Raw genomic sequence first — 18,704 nt, forward strand, 5'->3', positions numbered from 1 at the left:
ATGAAGACGAACAAATGATTAATGCGCTAGACCTCCTGTAGGGGGCGAAACACGTTTTGGGTCCTCTCTTGCGCGGAAGCGGAAGTGTGGTGAGATCCGGAAAGATGGCTGACAACACAGTGACAGGTGAGTGTGCTGGATGTGTTAACGCTGCTTTTTGTGACGCTTTTCGCGTGCGTATGATGTTTTGTAGCGAGAGACGGGATTGAAACAACCCGCTCGTACATAGCTTGCGTTTAAATATTTGACCTTTGACTCTCAGTAAAGGTAATTTCCCCCGGAGCTATGGTGGAAGCCAACACCGGGTTTTTGTGAGGTTTGCGTAGAGACGTAATACCGTTATCGTGCAAAAACATAATTCTCATCCGAAAGAATGGGATTAAAATGTTCAAAAATGGAAGTGGCACAAATTGTGGAAATATCATTCCTAGTCAGACGGAGTTGTTCTACTGTGCATCCTAGTTCAGACAACTTAAGATGGATATCAAAAGATATTGAATTGATCCTCAAATTGTTTTGTATATGGCCGTGATGATCATTTCTCATTGCATCTCAACCTGCAGATGAAAGCAACAAGAAAGCAGAAATTGAGCGCTCAAAGGCGAGTAGGATTCTGTCGTTTTGTTTTTCCACATGAATGCATAAAATAGAATTAATCATCCGCCGTGTATTTGGACGACACAGAGCGAAGGCAAAGAGCTGACCAAAGAGGAGAAGCAGCGTCTGAGGAAAGAGAAGAAGCAGCAGAAGAAAAACAAAGAAAAAAAAGATGACTCAGCAAAGCCTGAAGCTCCTGCTGCGCCGCCTTCACAGAAAGGTGGACAACTTTTTTTTAATGTTTTTTTTCCCTCCCTTTTTCATCATATCTGACTTTTATGTGTACATTTTCTTTTTAGCCCCTTCCTCAGTGCCTGCCGCCGGTACCGACGTTCCCCCTTCATCAGACAAGCCGGCCAAGAGCAAAGTGGAGCTGAAAGCGGAACGGAGACCTCGACACGACTCCGACAGGTCCTCCAAACAGGGCAAAAAGCGCGACGGCAGCCAGCAGCAAGCCGCCGCCGCGTCCGCCGCCAAACCCAAAGTGCCACCCAACGAGCTGCAGCCCGGTAACGCAATATTGGGGAAATCGCCTTGACCATTCTGGAGATACTCACAGTTATGTTGTTTCCACAGTGGTGAAGAGGCTGCCTGAACACGTCCAAGTTGATGATCCCGATGTGGTCAAGAAGCTGGCCAAGAAGCTGGAAAGACAACAGGTACCTCATTCTAGAAAAGCAGAAAAAAAAGTACAGATGACAACAAGAATATTTTTTGTAAGTTAGAGAACACGTCAAGAGTGAACCCGAGTTTATATCCATGACTGAAAATCTGCCATATGTGTCCAAATATGGGCATTTTTTTTTTGTCAGCCATTTAGCGCTTGCCGTACATTATAGACAAACATCCACGTTTTCATCATATTTGCATTCAGACAGTACTTGAGATTTTTTTTTTAATGTTAACCAACAATTTGTGTGTATAATTGACTTTGAAAGTTTGCTATGCATGAATAACTCGCCTATTGTCACTATGAGCCACTTTGTGTTTGATTGCCTGTTCGTTTAAACTACAAACGTCTTTCTTGAAGCGACTTTGCAAATAGAGATGTCATAAAATAACAAGAATCAGCCAGTTACAAAACGGATCGGTCATGTCTTGAAATGGCTTAGCAGCAATGTGATGCTAATTTCTTTCAGACATCAGCGCGCGATACCTCCAAAAAGGTACACTATCAACGTTTTGATTTTGTTTTGGTTTGCCGTGCTGCTTCGGGAGTTAATGTTCTGCGAGCGAAGCAAATCGGCCCCTCACTGTGCTTGCTTTTCGCTGTGCATGTCGTTGACTTTTTGAGGATTTCGCGTGTTTTTTTTTTTTTTTTCCCCTTCGTTCAAATAACAGGCGATCCCGCTGTGCTTTCAGATCCCGCTGCGGTCAGACTACGGCTACAAGGTCAGCCTCTTTTCACACCTGCACCAGTACAGTCGCAAAGCCCCTCTGACGCAGCAAGTCGGGTGAGCCCATGAATTGATCCGACTGATCAAATGTATTGACGAGTCTCGCCTGATGGTAGTTCTGCGCGTTTAAGTTGTATTGTTCTCGATAAGGGTGGTCTCTTTCTGGATCTACGAATTGCATTTGTGGAAATAAAATGCCTTTAATCTCCCGCAGCATCCCCTCGTCGGTCATCCACCCGGCGATCGTTAGACTGGGCCTCCAGTATTCCCAGGGCATTGTGGCGGGATCCAACGCTCGCTCCGTGGCATTGCTGCACGCCTTCAAACAGGTGTGACGCCACCCAGTGATGTGATTAATAACAAAATTTTTTTTAAAAAAGTCACAGAACAAGTCAAAGTTCATGTTGTGTCCCATCAGGTCATAAGGGACTACACCACACCGCCAAATGAAGAGCTCGCAAGAGACTTGGTCAACAAATTGAAACCTTACATAAGGTAAGAACTCAGATTTTTTTTCAGATGTTTTGTCCTAATTAATAAATGTATAGATTTACATTTGTATTGGTGCTTTTTTACCTAACTTTTAGTGAGTGTCCACAAATTGAAGATGTAATAAATGTCAATTTTAAACAAAAAAACTCATTTCTACTTTTCAGTTCTAGGCGCAATCATTGAAAATCTATTTTCTTCTTTATATAATTTCACATAATTTATTTTATTTTAATAATTATATTGCACCTTCAAAACAATAAAAAACATATTGTAAAATTATTTTTCCCCAAAATATTTTATTCCTGTGTTTGATACAAAATGCATCAGATTGCACACATTGAAAATCACAAAAATGTAAAGAAATATGGCATTTCTTTTTCTGCAGCTTCTTGAACCAATGCCGCCCTCTTTCGGCCAGCATGGGAAATGCAATCAAATATATCAAGAAGGAGATCTCCAACATTCCGAATAACTGCAAGGAAGACGAGGTGTTTTTTCTTTGTTTTTTTACGCTTTGAAACAACATCGTACAAGCCAATCTTTTCGTCTAATAAAAGTCACTAGCCTAATGCTAACATATAACATGAAATGCCATTGACAAGCTAATTGAAATTAGCACACGTTATTGTAATTATACACCGTCAAACAAGTGCTAGTTGAAAGTGCAGCAACACATACAAACACAACATAGAACGCTCACAGGCATTTATTCTTTCTATAAATCCAAAATTTGAACTTGTCTATACTCTGTACACCCCATAAATGATCGAACTGTGATGTCGCATTGACGTGAAGGATGAACCGTCACATAACATAAATGCTTTGTGTGAACTTTGCATCCTGGTATTCCTCACAGGCAAAGAGCAAACTTCTTAACTGCATCGACTGCTACATTGACGAAAAAATTGTGCTGGCGGCCAAAGCCGTCGCGGAGATCGCCATTGAAAAGATCAGCGACGGCGACGTCATCCTCGTCTACGGATGGTAAGCTCAAACCAGATCGGTTGTTGCGAAGGCTTCATCAGCTTTCTTTTATTTTATTTATTTTTTTGCCGCGCACAGCTCGTCGCTGGTCAACCACATCCTTTATGAAGCCTTCAACATGGGCCGGAAGTTCCGCGTGGTCGTGGTGGACAGCAGGCCGCGGCTGGAGGGCCGCGAGGCCTTGAGGCGCCTGGTCCAGCGGGGCATCAGCTGCACCTACGTGCTCATCTCGGTCGTCTCCTACATCCTTCCGGAGGTGAATCACGCACATACACATCAATGGCAGTGTAATAAATTAATTGAATAAAGTAGCCTAAGCGACACACAGGCTTCGTTGTGACCATTTTGTCTGCCCGTGTAGGTGTCAAAGGTGCTCCTAGGCGCCCACGCGCTGCTCGCCAATGGTTACATGATGTCTCGCGTGGGCACGTCCCAAATCGCTCTGGTTGCCAAAGCCTTCAACGTGCCTGTGCTGGTGTGCTGCGAGACGTACAAATTCTGCGAGAGGGTGCAGACGGATTCTTTTGTTTCAAACGAGCTTGGTAAGTAAAATGATAACACGAGCATAAATAAAAAGATGACCTCCGCCAAGGAGGTTTTCATCTGTGCTTACAACTGACTACTTTTCGAGATGGCAATCTGGATTAAGTATCAACTGCATGATGGCCGACAGTGTCAAATTTTTTTTCTCCCCCCCCCCCCCCCCCCCCCCAATCCCAGACGATCCCGACAACCTGATCGTGACGCGGAAGGGCAAGACTCAGCTGGCGCACTGGCAGGAGGTCCGCTCGTTGGGTCTCCTCAACCTGGTGTACGACGTGACCCCGCCCGACTTTGTGGACGCCGTCATCACCGAGCTGGGCATGATCCCGTGCACGTCGGTGCCCGTGGTGCTGCGCGTCAAAAGCGTCGACCAGTGAGCCGGATCATGTGACCCAGCGTGCTTTGAGCATACAATAAATAAATAAATATAAACAATATATATATATGCACACATATACAAAAAGAATTTGACTTTTAAACTGAGTTCACGCGTGTTTTTTTTTTTATTAGAGCCTTTAGGCAATGGTTTAAATTGCTGGAATAAATATTTTTTGGGGAAGGCCTTAAGAGGCCCCAAAGTGGGAGTTTGGCGCCATCTTGTGGTAAGTTTGTCCTAAGGAACTTTTCAAGTGTGTGCAGAGCCCTGAAAAAAATGCCTCAAGAATCAAATTGGTCTTGAAAATATTGGCACTGAAAATTCGCAGACTTCATAAACTCTCCGTGTGAGACTAGACTGTGACTAAAAACTCTCCAAGTTATCTTTAAATGTGAGCTGGTGTGAGATGAAAGTTTACATGCAGCAATCAAGATATTTAACGCACAGGTTGTGTTACATGAAATACAACATAAAAAAAAAAATCAAAGAATGTCATAGTGCTTTTGAACCATTTTACTTGGTCAGCGCAATTTCAGAGTTTATATGCAAGCCAATCTGCTTCACAAGACAGCGGTACCTTGATTTACGACTTGAATGCATTCCATGAAAATACCAGAAGAAAAATAGAGTGCATCTAAAAAATAAAATCAATCGACTCACTCCATAATACTGAGTAACATGGTCTCCTTATTAATAATAAGCATTTTTGCTCTCGTGTGGACGTGCTTTGCTATTTTTCACGCAAACCAACTAACAAAATAACAATTGTGTAACACGAGGTGATTGCTGTGCCATTTGTAAAAAAAAATGTTTCACATCAGGATTATTGTGTCCCTTGTCCTTTCAAAATGAAGACTAAAAACAATATATATGAGGCGCTTCTTAGTCAAGGTACCACCGCCAAATGTGCCCCTATAATAACCAAAACAGCATAAGAAGATTTCTGAGACAGAACTTGGGTCAATATGTTTCAGAACTAAAATAGCATTTACAGAACGTAAATCACATTCCAAGGCGACGGTGACGCTAAAAAAAAAACAGCTAAGAATCCCTAACGTATAAAGATACGTACTTCCCTTTTCAGCTCAGCCAGTAGATGAATGCACTTAAATAATCATCATCATCATAACTAGTCTATAGAGACTTGGCCTTTCGCCTCTGGCTGAGCCAGAGCAGCAGGGAAAGGGCAAACGTGGAAGCTCCCAGAGGCCCAAACACCTGGAGGGCTGGAAACTCCCCCTGTCGAGGATAAAACACCCGATTTAAAAAGAAATCAACAATATGCAAACGTTGAGAGAAAAAAAACAAAAACCAGACCTCTCGTAGGCATTTATATCCGTGATGGTTGTCAGCGCAGCTGCACTCAAAGAAGCCGGGCCCGTACGGTCCGCACTGGGAGTACTCTGGACAGTGAGCAGCTGCAGATGGAGATAGTACAACTTATCGTATTTTATTTGGTAAAAACAAATTTGGGTTGTGGCAACTTACACGTCTTCCCAGACTGATAGCACGTGTTCTTCTGGCCTTTGCAAAAGTGTTTTCCCTCCTCCAGCTCCACCTTGTCCCAGGAAGAATTCCCACCTGGACAGGCTATGTTTGCAGGCAAAATCCTGGAATATAAAGGACAATATATTTTTAAAATGAATACTATCATACAGCCTGATTTAAAAAAATAAATAAAAAATAATTTCATTACTGTACTTACAAATGATTTAACTGGCTAAATCCTTGAAATGCCGAATCACTCATGTTGACAATAGCGTTTGATGACAGATCGCTACAAAAAAATAAATAAAAAAATGCATTAAGTGAGTTGAAGTGTCAAGTATGAAGATGGTATGCGACTCATGCGTACATCATAAAAGCGGCTGATGCTTCCTGGAGATTTTCCACGCGAGTTAAGGAGCAATTGGAAAAGTCCAGCCTAAAACAAAACACAAATGCAACACATTACATCAGACCATAGTTGAAATAAGGCTTGTATTTTACACTGGAATGTGTTTTTGGAGAAGATTTGATATGTATAACTCAGACGTCTGTTCGCGATTCATTCATTGTGCCTCCTACTAGTGTGTACGACTTGGCCACCAGGGGGCAGTCTAGAGTTGCAGTATATTACAATGATGGCAGATAATGCCCTAAATATCATAAAATCATACGACATTTACACATCCTACCCGATGATCCGTTCACGGTTGCTCGTCCCATTCCCCAGGCAGCAACGTCCGGCGATCCGGCCGTTGGACGAGGAGCAAAACGTGTCCACCGCGGAGCCATTCAGCACCGGACCGCCACATTGTTTACATATCTGTGAACGTAAAAAATAATGACCACAGAATATAGTCATGGTTTGTGGCTACTGTATTATCAATGCACAGCAAAACACGCGCTTATCGAATGCGCGTACATTTCTCTGTTTTTACGAGTAACGATAGTGTAATAAACTGTCGCGGGGTTTACTCAATCAACTACAATAGCGTAATAAACAAAATAGCGATTTGGGGTGATACCTGCGGCTCAATCTGTTGCTGGCTGAGGTAAATACACAAAGAAAGGATGAAAACAAACAAGGGATGCGTCAGCTGGTCATGCCCAGTTTTCATTTTTACCAACTGAAGTCATGTGACCATACAGTAGCGGACATGTGACCAAAAGCATTCCTCAAGCAAAAAATATTTGATTCCACTATATTCCCCGTTTAATGTATGTTTAAAATTCTATTTTAAAGTAAAATTTAAACTCAAATCAATCATAATATTACTATTAAAATTATATATATATATTTTACAGTACACACATTTGTACCGCCTTCTCCCACAGTCACTTTGGATCGCACCAAACAGAAGTAGGGCAATTTAAAGCCCTTGCTTTGAATCAAATTTAGTAAATACATCTGTTAAACATTTATTAATATTTAAATTTGACATAAATGTCAAAACAAGAAGAAAAAAACGCCGTTTTCACTATGTTATTTTAGCATTTGTTGGGACAACCACCCCCGAGTGGAAAAACATGATCTGTGCCAGGACTCTTCCAATTGACCGATGCAACATGTTTAAATTGCCCATTTCAGTTATATTATATTTTTCACATGACTTTGTTGGAGTTTGGGGGATTCCAAAGTTTTTACTTGTTGATTATCGCAGGCTAGAGGAACATTTTGAACCAAAAGGCACCACGGTCATCCCCTTTTGAATCGCAAATGGTTCTTCCCATCGAGTCTGTAGAAACCAGCTGCATCTCCCATCCAGTTAGCTACATCTGCTTACCAGCGGAAGTGGACTCGGCCAGATTTGCACATTTTAAACCCGTTTTAACTCAACAACCACTCAGAAATAAGTTTTTAAAAAGACAAATAAACGTCACCGCCGCTGCGATAGAATTTCCTCCATATTCGCAACATGTCTGCGATGGCAGTTTGAAAAGTTTACGACTGACGTGGGACAAGTTTTTCTTTTTCTTTTCTTTTTTTTTTTCATGACGAAGCTAGCTCGTTCCGAGGTGGATGCTAGCTCTCCTCCCCTGCAGCCCGACAAGGCGCCACTGGATCGAGCCGAACCGTGTGCATGCCTCCCATTACCACGCGAGTCACCAGCGACCCTCACTGCAGCGGAATTTGTCGGTTTTATTTGAGTCGAATTCCGGACCAACTGTGGCGTCTTGAGCATCGTTAGCCGAGGTGGCGTTCAGGTACCGCTGGCTGGGAGTTAAACATGCATTTTTCCATACCCGAAACTGAGGTTCGTTCGGGAGAAAATGGATCTACCTATGTGGTGAGCATAAACACACATTTATTGTTTTTATTTTAAATGTATAGAATTTCCTATTAAAATGGAAAACAGCTGGAGAACATTGATACGTTCAGGGACACACGGGAAAAGTCTAATTTTCCTTGTAAATATGAGGACTTTATTTTTGCATAGTGTTGAGAATGTTAAAATGCATGCGTCTGCAGTCGTTTTCTTCGAAGCTTTTAATATTTCTGCAGTTTATTGTTCATTGAGTCTGCAAAAACCATGACTTGTTGTAGACTTCAGCTTTACAGATGCCCTGTCCGCTGTGTAGGCAGAATCTTGTGGGTAACTCAACTGTTATTTGTCAGTCGAACTCTTTAAAGGCATGCACTCCGGTGGGCACTTATTGCCGTAAACTGGAATTCAACCGATTACTGCCACTGTCCCGTTTTTTTTTTCCCCGTCAAGTACATTTTTTAACGTGTAGTCTCGACAAGGTTGTCTGAAATTCAGGTTTGTAAACCACTGTCATGACAAATGGATCCTGTAGATGGCGGTATTGCATCGCCTATGATTTGAGATCAGCAAAGCTTTAGAGTAGAAGATAAAGATTAGGGCATTAATTTCGTCTCGTCGCGTCTGTTTATGTTTTTTTCTTTCGGCAGTTTAGGCAGTCGAACACCATGAAAAAAAATAATAAGTTACGCAGTGAGTTTTCTCCATCTTGTTTTCTCACCGACAAAATGTTGTCTTGTTTTGCAGATGACTTGCGTTGTATACGTGATAATATTTCCTACACTTGTTGCTAGTGCACATTTTGTTGCTAGGGAACTGCTTGCTGCTAAAAACTGCGCCCCCCCCCCAAAAAAAAATCATCTGCACTCAGATTGTTACTCCCCTTGCTGATCACGGAAGACCAAAAACCACCCAAAAGGTGCGATTTCGCCCTTCCCAAAAGCGAATGTCACAATGACCCAGCTTCAGGAAGGGACTTGCTCGCTGGCTGGGCTCAGAGATGAGCTCTTTGTACTTTGGAACCTGTGACTCATCTGGTCGTTTCACAATACTCGCTACATGCGCAGCTATGGAAATGTTCGCCGTGCAGCTTAAGAATTTATCAACGACGTTACGATGGAGGCCAAACTGCGCTCGTCGACATCTAGATATTAACGGCAGTGGTGCCTTGAGATGCGAGTGACCACATTTATTGCTTTGACTTGTGAGTCGCGCTAAAAAAAAAAATGAAAATTTTTCTAATTGCAATTATTATTTTTGTTTTCAAATGCACCGATTTCAGCCTCCCATCCGAATCTATCGTCTTCCACGAAAGCCGACTGATAATTAGCTTTTTCCGATTTGCAAACGTCTGCTTTTACTTTGGAAAACGGCCATCAACATTTTTTTGGGTCCATTTTCCATCTACAGCGTTTCCGTTTATGTGTTAGCTTAGCATTAATCTAGCCTTAGCATTGGTGCGCTGTACGAAGCAAAGCTCACGTGTGAAAAATGCAAAAGCGATAATGTGTTTAGTCACCCTTCCTTCCTGCCCTCATGCATTTTTTTCTCCTTGTCACTCTTTAACCTTCCTTCCCCTCTCTCTCTCTTTTTTTTTTTGTCCCGTTGCAGAGTAAGCCCTCCGTTTGTTTGCACAGATGACTCGGGATGTTGTTGACTATAAATATGCAATTGACACAGACGGGCGAGAAGATTAAAGCTCACGTGGTCTCTTGACACCCGCATGGGAAACGGCACGCACTTCCTGCCGTCGAGAAGGACAAATATCCCTCAAGCAAAACAAAACGGTCACGATCGTAATTCAAGCCTAAGTGGCTCGCCGCCTGGCTCTTTTTTTACAGCCACACGTTTCCGTTTCTCTAAAAGAAAAGAGCCAATATATACATTTCTTTTTTTTTTCAAGTGTTGGTGACGTCGCGCCATAAACATTCATAAACACGATCGGATTTGTCAAGAGCAGATGTTTTATCCCGCTCTGGTATCCTTCAAAAAGCTTGACGGAGAATCCGTTTTCTTTTGCAATTTTTTTGGCTTTGAGACGTCTGGCCCGCCGCTTCCAAGCGGTGATTTCACAGAGGAGCTATGCAGTAGTAGCGGCAGTCTGTTGCACAACATGATACCAGGAACAAGCTTTTGGCTGCAAAATGTTCGGCGGGGTCCATTTCCCTTCTTCTTAAGTCTCGTTTTGTGCTTCCTCTTGAAGGAGTTGAGCATTATTGGAGGTGAATAAATCCTCAAGTTTGGGATCTTGATGGATTAGGTTTGGCAAGTGGTGCCTTGAGATAAGAGTTTAATTTTACATTGCTAGTTTCCTTATTTAAAAAAAAAAAAGATGAGAAGCTTTTTTGTTTGTTTTTTTTTTTTTAGATGTCTGACTGGCTTTATGGCACCGGGTTCATTTCACGCGGAAAGATGAGTGTTTTGTCCCACTAGTTTGCTCACGGAATGAATTCCGCTTGTATCTCAAGGCATCGCTGTACTCTGTTGATACCAAAGGGAATCATCGGATCTCGTCACAACAAGGAGGATTTAATGAAAATGTCGACCGTATTCTTCTCGCCATGCTTGAAAAATAAATCGATCGCATGCTTGTGTCGCTCCCGCAGGCTTACAACATCCACGTCAACGGCGTTCTGCACTGTCGGGTGCGCTACAGTCAACTCCTCGGCCTCCACGAGCAGGTAAGGCAAAAAAAAGACTTCCAGGTAGGCTATTAAACTTCTTCGTTTGTGCCTGCATGACTGCGTTCTGCAGCACTGCCTCCTAGTGGCCAAGGCGCGACACAACAAATTGGATTGCAGCCTTAAAAACATCAACCTGTTACTTTTAATTCTAATAAATTGTCATTACAGAATGTTGTTATAAAATGTAATATTATGGGCTGCATTTTCCTCATTCTCCAGTCTTCTGACTGGCTCAAGTGACAACGGACGAAAGCAGAACCTTCCACCAGCCATAATCCGGCCGGTGCTGAAAGGATGTCATTTTTTCCAACGTGGTGATGAAAACCCGACGAGGGATTTTTAGGCCGAGCGAGGTCCGAGTCGGTTGTCTGACTCGTGCGTCTCTTGTCCTCATGTCCATGTCATCTTATTTGACAGTTGCTTAGCAACAGGGTGTGCACGCATGTGTGCGTGTGTGGGGGGGAGGATACTCGCTGTCATCGTCTGCTCTTACCATGCAAGGGCTTCCTGTAGGGCAAACGGTCCCCTAAAAACGAGCAGTCGTGTTCATCACTTGGAACTTTGCTGTTACGGTTCTCGATTTTTTTTTTTTCTTCTCTGTGCGTGTGTGAAACCAATTGGCCACCCAAGGCGTTGACAATGTCTCTCCCTGAGGAGTCATTGTGACTTACCTTTGTCACACCCTGTGAGTGTTGTTGTCACGAGGGTCAAACACTTATTCTGAGCTTCAATGAATATAAAAAAGCAGACAAAAAATTATGCAACAAATGGTAAAAAAAAAATAGATGTATATATAAAAAAAAAAAAAAAAAAAAAGGTCCGCTTTGTGTGCCGGCAGATCAAGAAGGAATATGGCAGCAACGTGGTGCCGTCCTTCCCCCCAAAGAAGATCTTCACGCTGACCCTCGCTGAGGTGGAGCAGAGGCGGGAGCAGCTCGAAAAGTACATGCAAGCGGGTCAGTTGCTTATTAGGTCCCCTTTCAAGAAAAAAATCAGCTCCGGACAGTTTCAACATGGCAAGATGAAATTTGGCGAGGTGTGTGTATCATGACTCAAACCACAAAAAAAAACAGAATCGTCTCAGAAAAGGAACACAAAAAATCTCCCGTTTTACCCAGGAAGTCATTACCCGCTCATTTTCTGGCCACTTTCAACGGCCGCCGCAAACTTTGAACCACAAACACCCGCAAAGGTATTTTCCCTTCTTAAATTCCGTTGTGAGTTCCACGTAAACAAACCGCGTTCACGTTTCATATCGCGCTCCAGCGCCCAAACGTGGACTTTGATCCGCACCTTTTTAAGCATATTACCCTTAAGCTGAACCTTGTGCGTACACAAACAAGTTTACAGAGCTGGCAAAGACGCCCAAAGCGGGTCTGTTTTAATCCTCTCAGCGCCAGCCGCCACCGCGGAACAAGGAGGCGTTGTTGGCGCCCGTATTTGCTCAGAGTCTTGGCGGAAGGCTGCCTCGGTTACATCACGGCTTATATGCGGAAAAATGAACACGGGCATTTAAGCTTGGCAATATTTGAAATAAAAGACCTCAGTCTTCGTGTTAGCACGCTTACTTTATCTTGGAAGATGATTTACACTGTGCGGCTGCTGGGGGGGTCACAGTCAAGCCAAGTAAAAAAATAAAATAAATATTTGACGTCTTTAGCCGTCATTGGTAATAAATGAGTTAACACCGGTCACTTTTTACGTCTTTTGCCTCATTGTCGCATTTTCTTTTTTTTTTTTTTTTTACAGTACGCCAGGACCCGCTGCTCGGAGCCAGCGACTTGTTCAACAGCTTCCTAAGGAAAGCACAGCAGGTCGGTGGTCCTTTCTGCCTTTCTTGCCTTTCGCTTTAGTCACTAACCCTTTTTGCGGCTCTCGCAGGAGACTCAGCAGATTCCGACAGAGGAAGTCGCTCTGGACATCTGCCTGTCCAACGGTCAGAAGGTGACGGTCAACATTCTGAGCTCCGATCAGACCGAAGACGTGCTGGATGTAAGCGCTCGAAGTTTTCGTGCGATGTTTAGAGCGTTCTCGGGAATTAAACGCAAGCGTTGTTGTTCTGCCCGAAGGTCGTCGCAACCAAACTGGATCTCCCCGAAGACTTTGTGGCCTACTTCAGTCTCTTTCTTGTCCGTGAAGGAGAAGAGGGCGGCCTTACATGTGCGTTACACGCAACATCACCACCAACGAACCGAACAACACCCGGCCAACGATAAGCTGGCATTTTGCTTATCGTGGAAAATGGAATGTTCTGCACGCTCTGTTCTTGGAGACGTTGTTCTTACTCAGGCGATGAAGTTTTAACTTTTGTTTTGTTTTGCCCTTTTTCTCGTAGTCGTACGGAAGCTTCAGGAGTTCGAGCTCCCTTATGTGTCCATCACCAGCTTACGCAGCTCCGAATTTCACATCCTCCTACGGAAAAGGTTGGGTCCAAGTTTCAAATTAGTGTTCTTCAAAATATTTCGCACAAATTTCTTCGGCGTCGTCTTGTGGCGTCCTCACGCCAAGCAACTCTGTTGAAGTGAGTGGAGGCGCTTCATGTAGTGCTTTGGCACCATCTAGAGGCGACGTTAAACCTATTTTGGGAGGGAGGGGGGGGACGGGCGGGGTGTCAATCGGCCTCTGTCCTCATGGATGTCCGAGGAAGGCCGTCATCGTTTTGCTTTGCGGTGCAATCCTCCGTCGTCCATGCTCTGAAATTGCGGGCAAGTGGTCTTCGCCGCAAGGGAACTCTTCTAAGTCCCCCTGACCTACTTTTGCTGCGCAGGGGGGGAAAGCTGGAATGTGAAACCCACAAAAAAACGGACGGTGGAGGATGAGCACAATCTCAGCACCCCCCCCCCCCACCGGGGAAAAATTGTGTTTTAAAGTTGGTGGCGTATTTATTTTGTAGTTATTGGGACATGGTGTACGACGGGGACGTCATGGACAACAGAGTTGGCCTCAACTTGCTTTATGCACAGGTAAGAAACTTTAAGTTTTTTTTGTGTGTGTGTGTGTGTGATAAATTGGTGGTTTGTGTCCAACCAGACGGTGTCGGACATCGAGCGAGGCTGGATACTCGTCAACAAAGACCAGCACAGGCAGCTCAAGTCCCTGCAGGAGAAAGGCTCCAAGAAGGAAGTAAGATCAACACAGAATTGTCAAATCTTTTCGTGTACCAACCAGAGTAATCGTAGAGAAAGGATCGGGACCGCTTTCACCCCGCCGAGACGTTTCTTTCAAAGCACGCGTGTGCTTGCCGCCTTCTTTCTTCAGTTTATCCACCTGGGCCAGACGCTGAAATATTACGGCTACATCAAGTTCGACCCGTGCGCCACCGACTTTCCCGAGAAGGGCTGCCAAGTCATCGTGGGCGCCGGCAACAACGAGCTCAACTTCCACGTCAAGCTGCCCAACGAGCAGATGAAGGAAGGCAGCTTCAAGGTCACGCGCATGCGCTGCTGGAGAGTCACGTCCTCCGTAAGTGTGTGCGTGTTGCATCTCTCACGATGTCAAGCGCTGGCGTGCGTCCATGTTGTGGCAGGCCAAGACAAAGTTTTTTTTTCCGCCAAGCCTCCTTCACGCCCGCCCATTCTCTCGCCGAACGTGCCGACACGCTCGCCGTTCATCCTCATTTGCATAATCATCAGCCGCGTGCTTCATTTCGGCTCGCGAGCCCGCAACGCATTCTAAACGGCGAGCCAGCAGCATGCAGTCGATGGAACTTTCATCCTGTCGCGGTCCAGTCGGTCACGTGCGGCGGCGTGCCATCAACGACAATGCGACTGACTAGCGTGAAACGAGCCCAATATTAACTTGTGATGGATCACACGTTTTTAAAAAAAAAAATATCTATATATATTTATTTATTTCTGTTTAGGGCTCGTTTTAATTTCAGTAAATTTATGTAAATATAAATTTCTTTTTTTTTTTTTTTAATTTTTAATGACATTCAAATGATCCAAATGGCAACCGTTAACAGTACATCCTCGTAAATATTTTTGCATAATCCTGCTCACCTCCCAACGCTTGCCTCATTACAGACCCCCTCCCCCGCCCCCCCTTCCATCCACCAGCGGCCCCCCCCCCACGCATGCTCTCTCACAGGGTGATGAATTTCTGAGCTCATTTTCCTCCCTCATTAGCCCCGCCCACCAGCACCTCCGCCGCTTCTTTGCGAGGTGCTCGTTTGGTGCAGCAGTGATGCATCGCTGCTCATCAAATTGCACCTGATGGGATATGTCTCAACATGAAGAGTGTGTGTGTGTGTGTGTGTGTGTGTGTGTGTGTCTGGCGGAGACAATTGTGTTCTCGAAGTGTATCCCACTCTGGAAAAGAGGTTTTGTCTTATGTACCCCCCCCCAACGTCTCTCTTTGACGTACGCTTCTATTTTTTTTTTTTTTGCAGCAAGTCCCGATAGCGAACGGCACCAACAACCCGTGCACGTCGTCCAAGTGCGACGTGAAACTGGAGCTGGCCTTTGAGTATCTGATGAGCAAGGACCGCCTGCGCTGGGTCACCATCACAAGCCAGCAGGTGAGCGCTCGAAGCTAGTTTTTAAAAAAAAAAAAAATTTTATGAGCTCGGTCACGCAACAATTACCTCGTGAAAATGTGAAAATTGCGTGTGTGCTTTCAGGCCATCATGATGAGTATCTGCCTTCAGTCAATGGTGGACGAGTTAATGGTGAAGAAGTCTGGCGGCAGCATCAAGAAGGTTCGTCATGTTTTTGTCGGACGTGACCTAAGGAGCAAAATAGCTTTTATTTTATATTTTTTTAAGATTCCAAACTGCAGGTCGCAGCAGTGTTGTATTGGGTAATAACTATGTAATAAAGTATGAAAAAAAAAAAGCTTTTTTTTTGTTTGTTTGTTTTTGTGTCATGCTCAGATGTTAAGGAAACGACACAACGGCTCCATGCAGCTGCCCGACTGTCAGCAAGCTGTGAAATCACCCCCGCTGCTGGTGAGAAATGGAACAGCCCACCACAAAAACATGTTAAACACACGCACACAAAAACTCCTCCCTCACATCCATTTGCTTATTGTGTCCATGCAGGACTCTCCTGACCAGAGCCGCGAGCAGATCATCAAACTATCGGTGAGGACAATAAAAGTAATAAAAATAAGATGTTTATGAGCTGATGCTGTTGCGACAGAGAAACCGGAAGAGTCCCAGAAAGACATAAAAGTGGACATCCCTTGAAATGAATTGGTCGGTTTAAAGTTTTTTTTAGTCCCGCTAAGTGTTCGAATTATATTAAAATTATAGCTTGAGGTGGATTTTTATGCGAGTGCATCCTCAACTGATTCACTCCCATTGACGGATTTATACGTTAATTCTAACAAAATAACAAGTGCGACACGCGGGGATCTGACGAGCAGCCTTAATTGCTCCCACAGACCAAGCTGAGCTCGGTGTCCTTGCGAGGGATCAGCGCCTCTAACTCGGCCAACGACATCAGCGGCAGCGATTTCCACGGCAACTACGCTTTCGAGGGCATCGGCGACGACGACCTGTAACGTCTGCGAGCCCGCACTCCATCTTCCTCGCCATCACACGCCCCCCACTAAAGTTACAAGCTTAAGTCCGATGCCAACACGCGTGCCCCGTTGTGCCTCTGCGCGGTCCGTCGCATCCGGGCCGAGAATTTTATTTTATTTTTTTTCCCCCCTCGCAGCCATTGCGGTCAGTTCAAGTCTATTTCTTAGTGACATTACGGTGACTTGACAGTGCTACAAAGTCAATCAGTTGGCGAGCAAAGAGCCGAGACGATGCGAGCGTTCTACCGACCCACCACTAGTGAGAGCGAAACACAGAATTTTCGGGCAAATTGAATGTGCCACCGTGCACGCATGTGCTAAAACCACGTTGATTTTAGCCCAAGTTTTTGTGACGCGCCGCTTTGTGTGTATGCTCCCTGGACACTACATTAGGTACACATCCAATCAGATGTGGCATTTGGTATGCAGTGGACCCCCTTTTGTCGTGGGGTACACCTTCTGCCATCCTATGAAAAAAAAAATGTATGTATAGTTTTACCCCTCCCAGGTGCTTTGAACACATTTGAACTTTTTAAAAAACACTATTTAAAAGTTAAGTCTTGTGATACAAACTGTGTTTTTCTTTAGATACAAGCAGTTGTTCGGACGATATCTTGCGTTGACCGTAACAAAAATTGAAGATAAGCGCTGTTCTGCGCCAGTGAACTCAACTTCACAATAAGCAGCAGATTGGCAGATAGTTTTGAGGAACGCGACGCTAACACATGATGGGAAACAGCGAACAACTAGCATCCAGCTGTCAGTGTGTTGAAGTCATGGACGTTTGAACACAAACGGTGCAGTAACACGTAGACCGACAATATAATTTTTTTTTAAAAAGCCGTACGTTTTCGTCACAGACCAACTTACAATTTGGCCATTTTGCTCCTGCGCTCATTGCTGTGCAGGCGTCCCTAATGAGGTGTCCAGTGTCCTTTCACTCCTGATGCCTTACCTTTTTTGCGGTTGCCTGTCGATCATTTCATCCAGTCATCATGAAGTTGCCTGCTTGCACTTTGCACACGAGAAAAAGTCAGCACGCGACAATTTGGGGGATGACCAGTCAGTGCGCTAGTTGACTACTGTTCACCAGTAGTACTGCTAGAGGGACAAAACTGTGCACTAGTTGCCAACTAAGTGACGTTCGAAAATTGTGTTTGTGTTTGACGAGTAGTGCCAAATGTTCAAAGAGGTCTCTCGGTGGGGGAGTGCGGCTGGAAAATCCATGTAATGAATTTTAAAAGTTTTTATTTTTTTGAAAAAGGTTGCTCATAAATGCCGAATTGTAGTTTACTAAAGCATTTTGCACAAAAATAAACATTTACGTCACTTTTTTTTTATACGCTGTACGTACGATTAAGTATTCCGAACATTTCCTACTAGTGTGCTTTTTTTTTTTTTTCTCTCATCGAGCGCGTGTAATCTCAAGCAGAAATGAACTAACATGATGATTTGTTTACATTGTTTTGTTTTTAGTTGTTTCCATGTGATTTTTTTTTTTTGGTTTGTTTTTTTATGTGCTCGTGCCAATCATCTCAGAGGAGCGTTTGACTAAAAAGGCGCACCGCGATATCGACGTTCATGCATTGCTGGCAAGGAAATGAACACAGCGAAGCATTCTTCCGTCGAGAAAGCTCGATTAGTGCTTTTTTTTTGGGGGGGGGTGTACAAGTCTGGTTTCATGGTTTTTAACTGAAAAGCTCGCTGACGGCAAACGGAAACAAGACATCTCAATTGTAAGCAATAGTCGTTTATGCTTGGAAAAAAAAAACAAACAATAAATGCTTTCATCTGTTCAGGTCATTGTTTCGGACGCCTCATTTTTCCGTGTGCGCATGGTTAGTGCGACTGCAGGAATTTTCAACGTTGGAAACTTACCGTGGGAATTCAGGTGAATTTATGGAGTCAAACCAAACTGAAGGGAAAATATAGTTTAGCATAAGAGTACAGTGCTATTTTCTTTTAGCCAAAATCTCAGTGAAACAAAAAAATTAAATAAAAAAAAAAGTCAACCTTTTTTTTCAAATTTTTTTAGAGAAAAAATGTCTGCAACTAGAGCGCTCAAAAAATTTTTTTTTTAAACTCGTCTTAAAATCAACCAAATTCATGCAGAGAAAAGCAAAGTCCAAAATTGTACAAAATATCTAAATCATTAAAAAGCACAAAAAAAAAAATCCACCTGACCATCTGATGAGGAAATAGTATATTTTTATTGTATGGAGACAAATCTTCAGATATTTAATGAAATATGCGTTTTAATTATTTGTGTGTAAAGTGTTGCTTATTAAGGCATTGATGAGATAGACGCTGCATAAAAGGACACAGGTGATCACAACAACTTTAGTGGGCGTTGGGA

General features: G+C 43.8%; 3 protein-coding genes across 5 annotated transcripts; 2 read left to right on the plus strand and 1 right to left on the minus strand.

Annotated features, from left to right (window-relative positions):
• The first annotated feature begins 19 nt into the window (after window positions 1-19).
• eif2b4 (eukaryotic translation initiation factor 2B, subunit 4 delta) lies at window positions 20-5,051 on the plus strand. 2 transcript variants are annotated; one of them, XM_088286783.1, is made up of 14 exons: window positions 20-126; window positions 564-601; window positions 685-817; window positions 897-1,106; window positions 1,174-1,256; window positions 1,737-1,763; window positions 1,960-2,051; window positions 2,209-2,323; window positions 2,413-2,489; window positions 2,872-2,974; window positions 3,343-3,470; window positions 3,549-3,726; window positions 3,832-4,012; window positions 4,191-5,051. In XM_088286783.1, exons 1-14 carry the CDS (start codon window positions 105-107, stop codon window positions 4,388-4,390), a joined length of 1,587 nt encoding a protein of 528 aa, XP_088142909.1. In that variant the 5' UTR covers window positions 20-104; the 3' UTR covers window positions 4,391-5,051. The 2 variants fall into 2 exon arrangements, with proteins under 2 accessions (XP_088142909.1, XP_088142910.1); XM_088286784.1 differs by lacking the exon at window positions 1,737-1,763 and having other exon boundaries at window positions 4,191-5,049.
• Window positions 4,207-7,017, minus strand: atraid (all-trans retinoic acid induced differentiation factor). 2 transcript variants are annotated; one of them, XR_015840218.1, is made up of 8 exons: window positions 6,900-7,017; window positions 6,567-6,697; window positions 6,245-6,313; window positions 6,095-6,166; window positions 5,878-5,999; window positions 5,707-5,807; window positions 5,462-5,628; window positions 4,207-4,413 (listed from the first exon to the last, which is right to left on the minus strand). XR_015840218.1 is itself a non-coding variant. In XM_088286785.1 (7 exons), the coding sequence occupies exons 1-7, from the start codon at window positions 6,990-6,992 to the stop codon at window positions 5,524-5,526; spliced, it is 693 nt and encodes a 230-aa protein (XP_088142911.1). In that variant the 5' UTR covers window positions 6,993-7,017; the 3' UTR covers window positions 4,890-5,523. The 2 variants fall into 2 exon arrangements, 1 of the variants encoding a protein (XP_088142911.1); XM_088286785.1 differs by lacking the exon at window positions 4,207-4,413 and having other exon boundaries at window positions 4,890-5,628.
• Window positions 7,018-7,649: 632 nt separating this feature from the next.
• On the plus strand, window positions 7,650-18,146 carry snx17 (sorting nexin 17). The gene is made up of 15 exons (XM_088286896.1): window positions 7,650-8,162; window positions 10,745-10,819; window positions 11,661-11,778; window positions 12,572-12,636; window positions 12,704-12,814; window positions 12,892-12,982; window positions 13,158-13,245; window positions 13,716-13,785; window positions 13,853-13,945; window positions 14,081-14,284; window positions 15,213-15,341; window positions 15,444-15,521; window positions 15,696-15,770; window positions 15,864-15,905; window positions 16,208-18,146. Exons 1-15 carry the CDS (start codon window positions 8,103-8,105, stop codon window positions 16,325-16,327), a joined length of 1,419 nt encoding a protein of 472 aa, XP_088143022.1. The 5' UTR covers window positions 7,650-8,102; the 3' UTR covers window positions 16,328-18,146.
• Window positions 18,147-18,704: the final 558 nt, after the last annotated feature.

Source organism: Idiotropiscis lumnitzeri, chromosome 21 (genome assembly GCF_059441095.1).
Source record: "Idiotropiscis lumnitzeri isolate Australia: NSW breed Sydney's pygmy pipehorse chromosome 21, RoL_Ilum_1.0, whole genome shotgun sequence".
Taxonomy (NCBI): Eukaryota; Metazoa; Chordata; class Actinopteri; order Syngnathiformes; family Syngnathidae; genus Idiotropiscis; species Idiotropiscis lumnitzeri.

Coding starts and splice junctions, on each gene's coding strand:
- eif2b4 (XM_088286783.1), top strand. CDS start 105: ATGGCTGACAACACAGTGACAG. Junction 3,727..3,831: donor TCTCCTACATCCTTCCGGAG/GTGAATCACGCA, acceptor CTGCCCGTGTAG/GTGTCAAAGGTGCTCCTAGG. Junction 4,013..4,190: donor TTTTGTTTCAAACGAGCTTG/GTAAGTAAAATG, acceptor CCCCAATCCCAG/ACGATCCCGACAACCTGATC.
- atraid (XM_088286785.1), bottom strand. CDS start 6,992: ATGAAAACTGGGCATGACCAGCTGACGCATCCCTTGTTTGTTTTCATC. Junction 6,000..6,094: donor TTTAGCCAGTTAAATCATTT/GTAAGTACAGTA, acceptor TTTATATTCCAG/GATTTTGCCTGCAAACATAG. Junction 5,629..5,706: donor GATATAAATGCCTACGAGAG/GTCTGGTTTTTG, acceptor TATCCTCGACAG/GGGGAGTTTCCAGCCCTCCA.
- snx17 (XM_088286896.1), top strand. CDS start 8,103: ATGCATTTTTCCATACCCGAAACTGAGGTTCGTTCGGGAGAAAATGGA. Junction 11,779..12,571: donor CGAAAAGTACATGCAAGCGG/GTCAGTTGCTTA, acceptor TTTTTTTTACAG/TACGCCAGGACCCGCTGCTC. Junction 13,946..14,080: donor AGAAAGGCTCCAAGAAGGAA/GTAAGATCAACA, acceptor TTCTTTCTTCAG/TTTATCCACCTGGGCCAGAC.